The sequence below is a fragment of the Neofelis nebulosa genome, chromosome 16, assembly GCF_028018385.1.
Source record: "Neofelis nebulosa isolate mNeoNeb1 chromosome 16, mNeoNeb1.pri, whole genome shotgun sequence".
In the NCBI taxonomy this organism is placed as follows: Eukaryota; Metazoa; Chordata; class Mammalia; order Carnivora; family Felidae; genus Neofelis; species Neofelis nebulosa.
The window spans coordinates 4,180,164-4,196,242 of NC_080797.1; the positions used below are offsets into that span (position 1 = coordinate 4,180,164).

Consider the following 16,079-nt stretch of genomic DNA (forward strand, 5'->3'; position numbering starts at 1 on the left):
GAAGAAACACAAGCACAGATGAAAATAGTCTGCTTTGTTAGTAGCAGAAGAAATTCTAATTGCAATAGAAAGATGCTGCTCACCTTTCGGGTTGGCAAAGGACTGTTAAAACCTGACAATACTCATCCTGGGCCAGTGTCAAGGGAATGGGGCCCATGGTGTGGTGTGGACGGTGTGGCTTTTGTGGAGAGCAGCTTGGGTATGAATAGCTTTGGTCTTGCATATCCGCTTCTGGAATGTTATCCCAAAGAAACAATCAGTCACGTGCGTCCATTCGCAGCGACGGTTCTCGGACGGGCAGTTTTGTATTATGCTGGGTGCTTAACTCTTACCCGGTGGAGTGGTGGTCTTGAGCAGAGCAAACGCTCGTGATTGTCGAGTATTGTTGGGTTTTCCTTTGCTGAGATCACCCGATGACCTTGGATTTTTCAGGTTTGGGCCACCTTTCCTGATACGGGAAGACAGAGCCATTTCCTGGGTCCAGCTCCAACAATGCATTGTCAGTAAGGTCCGCTATCTCATGAAGAGTGAGGCCCCCCTCCAGGTCAGTGTGTGTGCATGTGTTGTGGTGGCTAGAGACGGGGGTAGGCATCTAGGAGTAGCTCGGGACAGACCAGAATTTGCTGTTAATGAGAGCGTTCAGGGGCGCCTAGGTGGCTCAGTCGGTTGAGCATCCGACTTCGGCTCAAGTCACTATCTCACAGTTCATGGGTTCGAGCCCTGCATCAGGCTCTGTGCTGACAGCTCGGAGCCCGGAGCCTGCTTTGGATTCTGTGTCTCCCTCTCTCTCTCTGACCCTCCTCTGCTCATGCTCTGTCTCTCTCTGTCTCTCTCACAAAAATAAACATTAAAAAAATTTTTTTTTACATAACAAACTCAAAGGCAAAACCCCTTTTGGCCCTGCTCATTCATTTAATCTCAGATTGGTAGTTTCCAAATAAAAACGATATGTGCTGAAACCATTCCTTTTAGCCCCTAGAGTATCAGACAATATTCCGACGGCTGCTTGCAACAGACAATGTCAAAATTTTGAGGGACAGGTCGGGAGCCTCAGAATGTCAATTCCCTCTGACTGTTCTGTATGTCAGGACTTCATAATCCGTGCTCCTTCCTGCTCAGGGAAGACGGTACATTTAATTCAGGATTTACGTGAAATAACACTTTGTCCAAGACCTTCTCTGCATCCATACCCGCCTTTATCTCTTAAAGGATTTTTTTGTTTTTGTTTTTGTTTTTTTTTGCTCTACAGACTGCCCAGCAGATCTGCCGTGGTGCCCAAATTGGAGATTCTAACTTCTCTCTAAGTAGGTCAGAATCTCTTGTAATATTTTTGCAAGTGTGAGACCACGTTTATGAGACGGGTGAACTCTGCTGTCTTCCTTCTCCACCTGGTCATACCCGCACTTTGCTTCCGCACCTCTCCGGCCAGTTAGTTTTCAGAAGCCCCTGGGGCAACCAGTGGGGCCAGCAAAATGCTAATAGAGGCAGCCTCGCACTATGGATGCTTTTTTACAGACTCATTGGTACATGTGTGGATGGGCCTGATTTTCTGTAGGAATGATGTGTTCTGAATGGTTGTGAGGCTCCTAAGGAGAGCCCATCCGTTTGACCACGTTTCAGCACCATATTAAATGCTGGCTCGGGATGGTGATCATTTGAAAAGAACACATTGAGAATTCTTAACCTTGAGCCAAAAGAGATTAAAAGTAGTGAAGGTTCGGGGCGCCTGGGTGGCTCGGTCGGTTGAGCGTCCGACTCTTGATTGAGGCTCAGGTCGTGATCTCACGGTTTGTTGGTTTGAACCCTGCATCAGGCTCCGAGGTGACAGTGCAGAGCCTGCTTGGGTGTCTCTCTCCCTGTCTCTCCCCCCTCTCTCTCCCTGCCCCTCCCATGTGCTCTCTCTGTCAAAAAATAGATAAAATAAACTTTAAAAAGAAAAATGGGGCGCCTGGGTGGCTCAGTCGGTTAAGCGGCCGACTTCGGCTCAGGTCATGATCTCGCGGTCCGTGAGTTCGAGCCCCGCATCGGGCTCTGTGCTGACAGCTCGGAGCCTGGAGCCTGTTTCAGATTCTGTGTCTCCCTCTTTCTGACCCTCCCCCGTTCATGCTCTGTCTCTCTGTCTCAAAAATAAATAAACATTAAAAAAAAAAAAAAAAAAAGAAAACTAAAAAAAAAAGGAAATAATGAGGGTTCTAAAATGAATTTCCCTAGCTACGAATGAAGGACAGGAGAATGTCTTACAGAAATAACCGATCTGGTGGACAGAATGAATTTGTCGGGAGGGAAATTTCTTTGTTTTTCTAGTTACAGCTGAGGTCATCTGTGACCATTTTAAGAACTGTATTTGCTTTACTTGGATACTCCATAGATTTTGTTTTTAATTTGTTTTTAATGTTTATTTTTGAGAGAGAGAGACAGACCATGAGTAGGGAGGGGCAGAGAGAGAGAGAGAGAGGGAGGGAGACACAGAATCCAAAGCAGGCTCCAGGCTCCAAGCTGTCAGCACAGAGCCCGATGAGGGGCTCGAACATACAAACTGCGAGATCATAACCTGAACCAAAGTCAGGTGCTCAACAGACTGAGCCACTCAGGTACCACCACCCACCCCCGTTGATTATTTTTAATGGTAAAATATACAGAACATTTTAACCATTCATGAACATACATTCATTATATTCATGATGTTGTAAGACCATCACCATTATCCTTACCCCAAATTTTCGTCATCCCTACAAAAACTCTGTGCCCATGTAATGACTCCCCAAGTCCCCAGCCCTTCGCCCCTGGCAACTTCCACCCTGCTTTCTGTCCCTATGAATTTGCCTACTCTACCTATCTCATAAAGCAGAATCATGCAGTATTTGTCCTTCCGTGTCTGGCATAGAGCCTTTCCAAGGTCCACACATGCTGCAGCAGATGTCAAGATTTCCTTCCTTTTTAAGGCTGAGTAATATTCCATTGCGTGTATAGACTACAGGGTATTTATGCACTCATCTGTTGATGGACCCTTGGGTTGTTTTCACCTTTTGACTTTTGTGAATAATGTTGTGTTTTGTGAATGTTTAAGACTGCCTTCAATTTCAGAAATGTTAGAATATGGAAAAAAACACCCACGCACCTTAGAACAAAAACAGATGTAGTGTTTCCCTATGTGGCTTGTTTTGAAGTGTGTAAATACTCACTAAGCATTTCCTATGTACAATGGATGCTAACTGGGGCACCTGGGTGTCTCCGTCGGTTGGGCGTCCGACTTCAGCACAGGTCCTGATCTCACCGTCCATGAGTTCGAGCCCCGCGTCGGGCTCTGTGCTGACAGCTCGGAGCCTGGAGCCTGCTTGGGATTCTGTGTCCCTCCCCTGCTCACACTCTGTCACTCTCTCTCAAAAATGAATAAACGTTAAAAACTAATAAATAAAACACTGTTCATGGTTTTGGAAGATTTAATGTATTACATGGTGTTAGATCACCACGTTAAAAGGTACAGTGTGTATCTTCTGGAAAAAACAAAGACCTTTGTATCTCTAGGTTTGGATACTAATTTTTTTTTAATGTTTATTTATTTTGAGAGAGAGAGAGAGTGTGTGCTTGTGAGTCCAGGATGGCCAGACACAGAGGGAGCGAGAGAATCCCAAGCAGACTCCACACTCAGCACAGAGCCTGACATGGGGCTTGATCCCACGGCCGTGAGATCATGACCTGAGCTGAAATCAAGAGTCACATGCTTAACTGGCTGAGCCACCCAGGCACCCCTTGAATACTAATTTTTAAGGGAATACTCAATATAGACTATAAACAAAAAGGGTTACAGTCTTTGAGTAATTTATTTGCACCTGAGAGTCTCAGCAAAATCAACGTGACGATGAGCCGGTGGCTGTGTTTTTGTCTCAGCAGAACCCGGGGTCTCTGTTCTCCATCCGGGTGGTGGGGCTTTCTCTGGCCTGCAGCTACTTATCCCCCCAGGACAGCCATCCCCTCAGTCACTGGGCAGTTGACAGGTAAGAGGACTGTTCCAGATTTGGTGAGAGAATGAGTGCAGTTGTATTTGACCGGACTTCTTTGAGGTTCTGGGTTAGTAAATTGGTTGTAATCTTAGCTGCTCTTGATAACTTGCCTTCCAGTCCCGGCCACTCGTGTTAGGCCCTTAGACACATTCTGTGTGTTCAACCCATAGGTCTAGAGAAGGGCTGTGATGGCCACTTTGAAGATGAGGGGTCACCGAGGTTCCCAGGGATTAGTTGACTCGTTCCTATGTGTGGAGCTAATGGCCGAGCCTGAATTGGGACCCATTTCCGCCCGAGCGAGAAACCCAAATGCGTTCAGTTAGGTCATGCTTCTGAATTGAGCCTGGATGTCCCGTCTGGGGTAGAGGAGAATTCTGCTCGAACCAAAGAACACTCTGGCTGTGACTGAGGCATAAAGCCGGTGTGCCCACCCCCACGGCCGTGCCAGGCAGCACCCACGGGCACCGTGATACCGGAGAGGCGGTTTCACTCTACGACTTTTCTAATGCATTTGCTCCTTTTCCCACAGACACAATGTGGTCCATCCCATCTTTAACTTCCTGGCTCGGTCCGCAAAAGCTGAACGAATCTATAACGTAGACGTGATATTGTGCTTTCCATTAAGAAATAGTATTGGGTCTCGCGACACAGAGCGCAGAAGACCCTTGGAATGCTTTTGGTGGTAACGGCCCCTTTCAACCACACCTGAGTTTATATGATTGAGGTGTCTTCTGGAAAGAACCTAAGGATGGGGCCTGGTTGCCAGAACAGCCAGTCATGTGATTAAAGGTTGGAACTACCAGTCCCATCCCCAGACCTCCGGGGAGCCAAGAGGGGCTGGAGATGGAATTCAGTCCCCAAGAGTCGATGATTAATCAATCATAGACCTGAGCAGAAATCAAGACTTGGATGCTTAACTGAGCCATCCAGGTGCCCCATGTAATATTTTTTTAAACACAAAAGGCCTAGGGGCGCCTGGGGTGGCTCATTCAGTTAAGCATTTGACTTTGACCCAGGTTATGATCTCACGGTCCGTGAGTTCGAGCCCCGCGTCGGGCTCTGTGCTGACAGCTCAGAGCCTGGAGCCTGTTTCAGATGCTGTGTCTCCCTCTCTCTCTGCCCCTCCCCCACTCACGCTCTGTCAAAAATAAACGTTAAAAAAAATAAGTAAATAAAGGCCTGGGGTGCCTGGATGGCTCAGTCGGTTAAGCGTCCAACTTCGGCTCAGGTCATGATCTCCCGGTCCGTGATTTCGAGCCCCACGTTGGGCTCTGTGCTGACAACTCAGAGCCTGGAGTCTGTTTCAGATTGTGTCTCCCTCTCTCTCTGCTCCTCCCCCGCTCACGCTCTGTCTCTCAGAAATAAACATTAAAAAAAATTATTTTTAAAAATTAAAAAATTAAAGGCCTATTTGCCTCTCCCCCATTAGAGACCCGTATCTCCAGCCTAAATTTATCCCTGAGATACAGCCCACCTCCCCCCCACTACCCGTGTCCTGCTTAACCGTCTCTCAGATGTGCCATCCAAATGTTTGCTGCTCGGAGCTCTTCCTGCTCAAGCCTTTCCTCCTCCTGCTCCTGTGTCAAAATGGTGGCCATGTGTCTACTGAAACCATGGCCAAGCTGGAAACCTGAGAGCCATTCTTGAGTCCTCTTCCTCATTTTCCCTCACCTTCAGCCCATCCTCAAGCCTTCTTGTTCCGAACCCTGGCAGCTACTCAGCTCTGCTCCCTGTGTCCACGTTCACCGCCAGCCCCTGGGTTTGGGCCAATGGAGCCTCTTGGCTCGATGCCCCGGGAGCCTCCAGACCAGGGGCCCTTCCCTCCCTGTCTGTCTGAAACCCTCCGGTGGCCCACAGGCATACGGTCCACGCTTCTGGTGGCAGAGCTCGCCACCCGCCCCATCTCCCTGTGTGGCCTGCCCCTCACCGGGCTGAGGTCATTCCAGCGCAAGCCCTGCCCTCTGCTCCCGCCGAGCCCTCTGCCTGCAGGGCCGTTCTCCCCACCACTCTCCACTCACCTGGCTGTCTCCTGCTCATCCTATGCAGGAAATCTCTGGGCACTCGCAGCCATCGCTTATGCGCGTCTCTCCCGTTAGACGCTGAGCTCCGTCAGAGAGGGTAGAGGGTAGGGATTGTGTCCGTGTGATGCTTGGAATCTCACCCTCCCTCCATAAACCCCGAGTGCTGCCCTCTTTCCTTTGAGTCAAGGCCGGGATCAGGAGGGGAGATCGTGCTGTCTCCTGGACGATGTTTCCACGCGAGGGGCAAACTCCACGTTGTTAGGCCCATACCTCTCCCTTTTTTGCGCCCCCAGGGGTTTTGTAGGACAGAATTAGGGCCTGAAGCTACCGGCTCTTTCTGCTCTCCCAATGTAGACGCCAACCGAAAAGTAGACTGAGGGTTGAGGCAGAGGGAGCTCAGTACGTTGGGTTTATCTGTGAGGCTGAGTCGAGGATGTGGCTCAGATGAGAGCATATCCTGTCGACTGTTTCCCCAGAATGGAACGTCATTGTCTCCCGTCAGCAGGGCTCGCTGAACTGGGAGGGCTCGCCCCAGACACACCTCGTTCCGTGCCCCCCCCCCACCCCCTCTTGCTCAGCACACTGTTAACGCAATTCCAGCCCAGACCTGGCAGTGCTCACCTACAGGATTTTGTACCTTCCGTGAGCTCAAAGCCTGTTTTAGAATCCTCCTGGTGACAGTTAGGGACGCATGTGACACCCCCACTTTTTTCTCGTGATACATTATTTACTTATTTTTTACTATTTACTTATTTTGAGGGAGAGAGAGAGAGACAGAATACGAGTGGAGGAGGGGTAGACGGAGAGGGAGACACAGAACCTGAAGCAGGCTCCGGGCTCCGAGCCGTCAGCACAGAGCCCGATGCGGGGCTCGAACTCACGAACCGTGAGATCATGAGCTGAGCCGAAGTCGGACGCTTAACCGACTGAGCCCCCCAGGCGCCCCTCTCGTGATACATTCTAAACGCTCGGGTACAGACAGACGTTGTCGTCACTCGTCTGTGTCTTGTGGACTTCGGGACAAAGCTTCGCCCTCTCCGCTCGCTCCTTGACTCGTCTGAAACGGGCTGAGCCCAAGCAGCTGGGAAGAGCTTACGGGGTGGTTTACCCTGAGCGTTTCTGCGTCTTTGAGGCCGTGGACGCGGACGAGAGGTGCCTGTTCCGCATTGCGGTAGAAGCAAAGTTAGAGGCCCGTAGGAGGCGTTGTTGGAATTGGGGCGTTACATAGGACACCCAGGTGGCACTGCCCTCTAGACACCGAGAAGATGGCTGAGGCTTCAGTGGGAGAGCGGATCTGTGTCCTTGCTCACAAGGGAGCCAGTGGAGAACGGTCAGGGGTGGTGGGTTCCGGAGGAAGCCTTCAGCAGACCCAACTCCCCAGATTCCCAGCCTCGGTTACCCTCAGTTTTGCTGCTTGTGTTTGGAACAGCGGGTCCTGCCTGGGGTTGGAGGCAGAGGTGTGGGAAGGAGGCCCCGTGCTTTCTGATGGGCTCCCCGTTCTCTCCTCAGGGCTCTGCACCCCAGGAGGCCAGGAGGCCCCCCGCACGTCAAACTGGCCGTGGAGTGGGATAGTGATGCCAAGGGGCGGTGAGTTCAACAGCACTGGGCTCCAGCGGGGAGGAGAGAAAGGCCTGCCTGTACACATAAGTCGGCCTGTGCCCGGTTCCCCCCACTGTGACTGAAGGCAGTGCACACGCCTCCTTAATGCCACGTGATCCAGGCCTCTGAGAAACGCTAATGAGAATTGTGTGCATTAAAAAAAAATTTTTTTTTTAATGTTTATTTATTTTTGAGAGAGAGAGAGAGAGAGAGAGAGCGCACAAGCAGGGGAGGAGCAGAGGGAGAGGGAGACCAGAATCCGAAGCAGGCTCCAGGCTCTGAGTTGTCAGCACAGAGCCCGATGCAGGGCTCCAACTCACAAACTGTGAGATCATGACCTGAGCCATAGCTGGGTGCTTAACTGACTGAGCCACCCAGGTGCTCCCTAAGTTTCTGTTTTTTTGAGCATGCCCTGTGTTGGTCAAGTGAACCTTGTGGTCCAAGAGGACTATTCCAGGTGTATCCTATAAGTCTGCATGCCAGTTAGCAGGAAGGAGAAGGGAGAGGACCAAGAGATGCTCCCTTTTCTTAAAGGGCACTTACCAGAAGGTTCATACATCACTTTTTTATTGAGGAAAGAGAGGAAAACAAAAATTGTGGGGCAACCAGCAGCTTCTAGGACATGTGTTTTTTGTTTGTTTTTTAGAAATTTTTTTATTTTTTGTTTTAGTTTTTAATTTTTTTAATGTTTATTTACTTTTGAGAGAGAGAGACAGAGACAGAGTGCGAGTGGGGGAGGGGCAGAGAGAGAGGGAGACACAGAATCCGAAGCAGGCTCCGGGCTCTGAGCTGTCAGCACAGAGCCTGACGCGGGTCTCAAACTCACAAACCGCGAGATCGTGACTTGAGCCAAGGTTGGACGCTCAACCAACTGAGCCCCCCAGGCGCCCCTATCTTTTCTTTTTAAAAACAATTTTTTTAGGGGCGCCTGGGTGGCGCAGTCGGTTAAGCGTCCGACTTCAGCCAGGTCACGATCTCGCGGTCCGTGAGTTCGAGCCCCGCGTCGGGCTCTGGGCTGATGGCTCAGAGCCTGGAGCCTGTTTCCGATTCTGTGTCTCCCTCTCTCTCTGCCCCTGCCCCGTTCATGCTTTGTCTCTCTCTGTCCCAAAAATAAATAAAAAACGTTGAAAAAAAAATTTAAAAAAAAAAAAAAACAATTTTTTTAATGTTTATTTTTAAGCGAGAGACACAAGAGTGTGAGTGGGGGAGGGGCACAGAGAGAGAGAGAGAGAGAGAGAGAGAGAGAGAGAATCTGAAGAAGGCTCCAGGCTCTGAACTGTCCGCCCAGAGCCCGACACGGGGCTCAAACTCACAAATGTTGAGATTGTGACCTGAGCCGAAGTTGGACGCTCAACCGACTGAGCCACCCAGGCGCCCCAACAATTGCGTGCATTTAAACAGTGACAGTAAGAGTGATGATCACTGTGGTGGGTGGCGTTTGGAGTGGTACCAGTGCCGGCCATTGCTCTGGCCGCTTCACGTGGATGCGGTTTATTTCATCATTCTCACCCCCTGCGAGGTCGGTGCCACCACCGTCCAGTTTCCAGATGCGGCGACGGAGGCCCAGAGAGGGTGACCAGTCGCTCGGTGTCCACACAGCTCGTGCCCATGGCAGAGCCGGCATTGGAACCCAGGGTGTCCGGTTCAAGCCCGTGCTCTTCGGTCACGAACCTTGGCCGTTCCTGTAATACCGAGTGCGCATGGCCTACGTTGCGAAAGGGACACCGTTCAGTCCGGCGGGTTTCATTCGCCTCCTCCGAGGGGCCAGGCCCTGCGCTGGAGGGGGAGACAGACAAGCAGCCCAGCGCTGGGTCCCTCCTGGAGCTGGTAGGGGAGACACCGGGAATTCCCGTCAAAGAGAGTGAGCGCCAGCTGGGGCGGCTTGGCCTCACCCGGTGGGTGCCGTGAGTAGCGACAGGTGAGAAGCCCCAATGCCGTCGGCTTCCTCTCCCGGCAGCCTGTTCGGGAGCCCCCAGGAGGAGCGGGTCCAGGACGCGGAGAGCGTGTGGCGGCAGCAGGAGGCACACCAGCAACCCAGCTGCACCCTGGACGAGTGCTTTCAGTTCTACACCAAGGAGGAGCAGGTGTCTCCCGGAGGGAGGGTGCACGCCCGGGGCTGGGGAGGGGGCGGGTGGCCGCGGTGCGGCGGAGCGGGGTGGCTCACGGTCCCGGTGGTTTCCTTTCCAGCTGGCTCAGGACGATGCGTGGAAGTGTCCACACTGCAAGGCCCTCCAGCAGGGCACGGTGAAGCTGAGTCTCTGGACCCTGCCTGACATCCTCATCATCCACCTGAAAAGGTTCTGTCAGGTGGGCGAGAGGAGAAACAAGCTGTCCACGCTGGTGAAGTTTCCGCTCTCCGGCCTCAACATGGCCCCCCACGTGGCCCAGAGAAACACGGGCCCCAAGCCCGCGACAGGCCCCTGGCCTTCCTGGGAGCAGCCGGCCTGCCTGCCCGCCAGCTGCCCGTGGGACTTCCTGTACGACTTGTATGCCGTCTGCAACCACCACGGCGGTCTGCAAGGTGGGCATTACACAGGTGAGCCTCGCCTCCCGGTTCGTGGCGGCCGTGGTCACGTGTCCGTGACTGCGGCCCGAGCTCCAGGATGCCCCGGGAAGAGGTGCCCCCGCGAGGCCGAGCTTACTCCGGCACTGGGCATACGCAGACCCCTCGGCCGCCGCACATCAGGCACCTGCCAGAGAGCAGGGGACTGGTTCCAAGCTGTAACGTTGGGTTGGGATGGTGGTTGGAACATCAGCTTAGCTGCACCCTGAGCGTTTGGCCCCAGCAAATATAGGAGGGTCACCGTTGGAACCCGAGAGAGGCGCGTTAATCCTCATCTGTGGTTCAACACACGGTGTCTTACTTATCAGGTCTGGTGTTTTTTATTTCTGGGGCGTACGTTTAACTGCCCTCCCTCAGAGGAGCTTGAGAGGGGTGGACAGCAGCAAAGACAGAGACAGACGGCTGGGTGACTAGTTCACGATCAGGCACCATGGCCTGTGCTATTCGAGAACAACAGACTGTGTCACGGGAGAAGATGCTTTACGATGTTTCATTTTCGTTCTTGGGAAGTGCAGTGTTTCTAAGGTTCCAAGGTACCTTCGATTTGGAAAGCACCGGGCTGGGTGGAAAATCTGGAACCATCACTCATTCTTTCTTAAGTCAAACTTCAGACACAGACAGTGAACAGGCATTCAGTGCCTGGCATTACGAAAGGGTTTGATTGATTGTTTCTGTGATAGAGGTAAGGCCCCTCTGAGGATAGCGCCTGCTCTCCAAGAGCTAAAGGAACGAGCTGTGTGAATAATGGGCTAATGGGAGGAAGACCAGACCATTATGGGCTACTAGCATGTGCAAAGGCCCTGAGGCAGAGTTTGGTGTGTTTAAGAACTGATGAAAGCCCATCGTGGCTGAAGTGTAGCGACCCAGGGGTAAGTAACACAAATGAGGCCGGAGAGGTGGGCACTACATGTAGGCCGTGGACGAGAGTTTGCATTTTTTCCAAAGCGTAACGGGACGCCATTACAAGGTTTTAGGCAAAAGAATAATAAAGACATAATCTAGTTCGCAAATTGAGGGTGTAGCTCTGCTGTGTGGAAAACAGGTAGAGTAGAAGTTGGGAGTTCCGGTTAGGAATTTCTGGGGCTCAAATCAGAGATGGTCTTGGCCGGGACTCGGGGGACTCAGGAGGTGACAGTTGGGGTATTCGAGATGCATTTTGGAAGTCGAATCAGCAAGATTGGCTTTTGGGCTGGGTGTGGGGTGGAAGGGAAGGGGAGGGCAAAGATGAGCCCCTAGGTGCCTGGTTTGGGTTGGTGCAGGGCTCAGCTAATGATGGCCTGCCGGCCAAATCCAGTCCAGTACCTGATTTTGTATAGCCTGCGAGTTAAAATATGATTTTTACATTTCAAAAAGTGGTAAATTATATATATGTGTATATATATATATATGTGTGTGTGTGTGTGTGTATATATATATTATATATGTGTGTATATATATATATATGTACACAGAGACTGGCCATGTGATCTGTAAAGCCTAAGGTATATATAATATATATATACATATATTACATTTCAAAAAGTGGTAAAATATATGTGTATATATATACGTGTGTATGTGTATATATTATATATGTGTGTGTATATATATATATATATATATGCACACAGAGACTGGCCATATGTGATTTGTAAAGCCTAAGCTATATATATATATTATATATATATATATATATATAATATATATATATGTGTGTGTGTTATATATATGTATGTATAAAAATATATATAAAATATGATTTTTACATTTCAAAAAGTGGTAAAAAATATATATGTGTATATATGTATACATGTGTATATATATATACGTGTATATATATGTGTGTGTTATATATATATTATATATGCATGTGTATATACATATATACTGGCCATATGTGATCTGTAAAGCCTAAGCTATTTGCTGTGTGGCTCATTACAGAAAAGTGGGCGGACCCTGTATTCTTGGGTGATGGTACCTTTCACTGAGATGTGGAGGGAAAGGAAAAGAATGTTTTGTCACAATTGTTTCAAAGGTGGTAAGAATCTTATGGACATTTTCCTAAATGTTTTGCTTTAGTTCTTAGGCAGGAAAGAAACATACCATAATCCCAAAAGCATTGTTTTCAGTGGCCTGCTGAATCAGAGATGTGCATCTCGAAACTTCTCAAGGAGCAGGGCGAATGGGGACATTATCGTCTGGCTAAATAATTCGGGGCTCCCTGTTACCGGAGCTTTTGCCCGAGCAAGTGTTCTAATGTAAGGATTCAGACTCAAAGTAACGGCACGCTTTTTATCGGTGAGCAGCTGGGTGTGTAACTGATTGATCTTTCTGATTCCACAAAACTCACTTCTGGCCCGAAACGGACCGATCTTTCTCACTCTGTTACAAACACGTCCGTTTTTCAGCTGTGCTGGCGAGAGACGCCTTTCTGTTTTGAAGGGGCTGCGATAACTGGCACGGGGGTTTTGGACTTTTGCAGCCTACTGCCGGAATTCTCTGGACGGACAGTGGTACAGTTTTGATGACAGCACAGTGGAACCGCTCCCGGAAGATGAGGTCAGCACGCGAGGGGCTTACATCCTGTTTTATCAGAAACGGAACAGCATCCCCCCCTGGTCAGCCAGTGGTTCCATGAGAGGTACGTGCTGTCCCCCCGCAAGGAGAGGGGCACTGGGGAGGTTCCCTGTCACACATCAAGGACCAGGAGAGGTAGGCACGGGTCTGGAAGGGGGAGATCTGCTGCTTGGAGACGTGGGTTCCCATTGGTAGGGATGTGCAATGCACACAGTAAAACCCAAGAAGGGGAAAAGAATACGAATAATAATTTCACAGCAGGTGACTCTTGGTGGTTTTGGGATTTCAGGTTTCCAGGCTCCCTCGTATCGAGCCAGCCTTTATAATTAAGCTTGTGCAACATATTCCTGTGTCCATCCTATTAGAAAGGGCGGGGCGGTTATTAGGGACTCCGGGTCTCAGCGGGAAAGGTAGCTGCTTAACCCCATCCAGAGACACATCTAGTAAACAACCTCAGACTTGGAAGTCTGCAGGAAATTTTTAAAAAGGATCAAAGTTGACCTTTTTATGTGATTTGTTTCACTCTGCAATCCTATCCTTATCTTTGGGATGGGAGAGCCTTTTTTGTTTGTTTTAATTGCCTCTATGTTCTTCCTAATAATTGTTGGAAGGCAGGCAAATTAAACCAAAATGCCCCAGGAGGTCTAAATCAACCCTAATGCGAAGCCTGCCTTTCTCTTTTTTTTTTAAATTTTTTAACATTTATTTATTTTTGAGACAGAGAGAGACAGAGCATGAACGGGGGAGGGTCAGAGAGAGGGAGACACAGAATCCGAAACAGGATCCAGACTCTGAGCTGTCCGCACAGAGCCCGACACGGGGCTCGAACTCACGGACCGTGAGATCATGACCTGATCTCGACCGAAGTCGGCCGCTTAACCGACTGAGCCCCCCAGGCGCCTTGTCTGCCTTTCTCATAAAGAAGATAGAACGAGTGGAAAACCTAGCCTGTTGAGAAAACTAGAGATGATGGCAAGTAATGTCAGGAAAAACTTTTTTTTTAAGTTTTTATTTTTATTTTTATTTTATTTTTTTATTTTATTTTTTTGGGGAATGAAGGGGGGAAAGAGAGAGAGAGAGAGAGTCCCTAGCAGGCTCTGCACTGTCAATACAGAGCTGGATGCTCTGTGAGATCACGACCTGAACTGAAACCAAGAGTTGGCCGCCCCACGGACTGAGCCCCCCAGGCACCCAGGAAAAGCATTTCAGAACTCATCAACACGCTGACCTTTCTGTGCCCAAATGCCTTTCCCTAAATTTTCAGCTTGGTCACGTGGCTAATCCGTAGCGGGTTTCTCCTCTGGTCATGACTTTGGGTTGTACCATCCCAGGGCTCGGGGGGGTGGGAGCCTGGCTTCCAGAAGCTCCTTTGGGGACCCCCGACAGGGTGGGGCTGGGTCCAGCCTTCCCTCTGGCTTCCAGAAGCTCCTTTGGGGACCCCCGACGGGGTGGGGCTGGGTCCAGGCTTCCCTCTGGCTTCCAGAAGCTCCTTTGGGGACCCCCGACGGGGTGGGGCTGGGTCCAGGCTTCCCTCTGGCTTCCAGAAGCTCCTTTGGGGACCCCCGACGGGGTGGGGCTGGGTCCAGGCTTCCCTCTGGCTTCCAGAAGCTCCTTTGGGGACCCCCGACGGGGTGGGGCTGGGTCCAGGCTTCCCTCTGGCTTCCAGAAGCTCCTTTGGGGACCCCCGACGAGGTGGGGCTGGGTCCAGCCTTCCCTCTCTGCGTCCCGCAGGGTCCACCAGCTCCTCCTTCTCCGATCACTGGCTCCTTCGACTCGGGAGCAGTAACAGCAGTGCGAGGGGGAGCCTGCTGTCCTGGAGCTCCAGCCCCGGCCCCTCCCGGCCCCCGGCGTCTGACCCTCCCGTCTTCACCAACGGCCTCTCCGATCAGGAAAAGGGTATGTCCTATCGTGTCGGTAAGATTAGCCGATTCTATTTTCACTTGCTTTAACGGCCTCTGCTCCTTGGCTTTGAGTGTGAAGTGTCCGTCAGGGGCGCCTGGGTGGCTCAGTCGGTTAAGTGTCCGACTTCGGCTCAGGTCATGATCTCACGGTTCGTGAGTTCGAGCCCCATGTTGGGCTCTGTGCAGACAGCTCGGAGCCTGGAGCCTGCTTCAGATTCTGTGTCTCCCTCTCTCTCTGCCCCTCTCCCGCTCATGCTCTGTCTCTCTCTCTCAAAAAATAAGCATTAAAAAATTTGAAAAAAAGTGCCCGTCATTAGGAGAGACATCCATGTCTCCTATGGGGTCTTCTGTGACCAGCCGTCTCCCTCCGCCTCCTCCCCTGCCCGCTGCCCTCCAGCCGCAGGTACGTTCTTTCTCTGCTCCCTGGAGCATGCCGTCTAATGGGGAAGATAACATGTAAACCAGTAGATGTGTGTAACGACCTGGTATAAAGGAGGGACAAGGGGAGGTAGATCATCAGAGGAATCTAGGCTGGGGGTGGGAGAGAAAGGACGCAGGGGCCCTGTTAGAACGGGGCAGGTGGGGAAGGTCCTTCTGCAGTGACAGCTTTGGAGCAGACACCTGAGAGACAGAGAGAGGGAGTGGTGGAGAAGGTTGGGCATGTGCTCCGGGCAGGGGAGCTCCGAGGTGGGGGTGAGTGTGGGATGCATGTGAGAGGCAGAGGGACGGGAGCAGTGGCCAGAGAAGACAGCTAGAGATCGACGGGCCGGGGCTCGGCGTACCTTTGGCTCGTGGTACAAAGTTGGCTTTTGGCCCCCAGGGCAGTGAGTAGCTATTGGGGAATTCTGAGCTGGGATTTATATTTTCACCAAGTCTGCTCTGGGACTCCATCACAAGGGGGCGGGACAAGGGTGGGAGGCCAGGTTGGGGTGATGACTGTGGTCATCTGAGCCAGAGAGGCCCAGATGACGGCAGCTCGTGTTTATATTTTCTTCTGGGACATAGAGCACGTTGGCATCCAGACGATCCAGTTAGGATTCAGATGATCCTCTCCCTAGAGGAAGAAAATAATGGTGGTGCAAGAAAGGCAGGGGATAACCACAGAAACAGTCCGTCTGGAAAATCTCTGAGCACTCGTGTGCATGCCTGTGCGCCCCTTTGCTCAGAAAGCAGCAGCACGTACTAATTACTTACTGTTTCCGTGTGTCCTCTTAGCTCCTGAATTCGCTTTTAAAATAAGATTTTTCAGTGGCGCCCGGGTGGCTCAGTCGGTTAAGCATCCAGCTCTTGATTTCGGCTCAGGTCATAATTTCACGGTTCGTGAGATCAAGCCCCACATCGGGCTCTGCAATGACAGTGTGGAGCCTGCTTGGGATTCTCTCTCTCTCTCCCCCTCCCCTGCTCATTTTCTCTCTCTCTCTCTCTCTCTCTCTCTCAA

At 51.0% G+C, this 16,079-nt stretch overlaps 1 protein-coding gene across 4 annotated transcripts in view; it reads left to right on the forward strand.

Annotated features, from left to right (window-relative positions):
- Window positions 1-16,079, forward strand: part of USP43 (ubiquitin specific peptidase 43) — a 61,855-nt gene that overhangs the window by 31,731 nt on the left and 14,045 nt on the right. Inside the window, exons 8-14 of one of the 4 annotated variants that reach the window (XM_058703354.1) lie at window positions 433-544; window positions 3,889-3,995; window positions 7,532-7,609; window positions 9,579-9,705; window positions 9,809-10,157; window positions 12,646-12,804; window positions 14,472-14,636. In XM_058703354.1, coding sequence (XP_058559337.1) covers window positions 433-544; window positions 3,889-3,995; window positions 7,532-7,609; window positions 9,579-9,705; window positions 9,809-10,157; window positions 12,646-12,804; window positions 14,472-14,636 — 1,097 coding nt within the window. The remainder of the gene's footprint in view (window positions 1-432; window positions 545-3,888; window positions 3,996-7,531; window positions 7,610-9,578; window positions 9,706-9,808; window positions 10,158-12,645; window positions 12,805-14,471; window positions 14,637-16,079) is intronic. The other 3 variants (XM_058703357.1, XM_058703355.1, XM_058703358.1) reach the window with 3 other exon arrangements.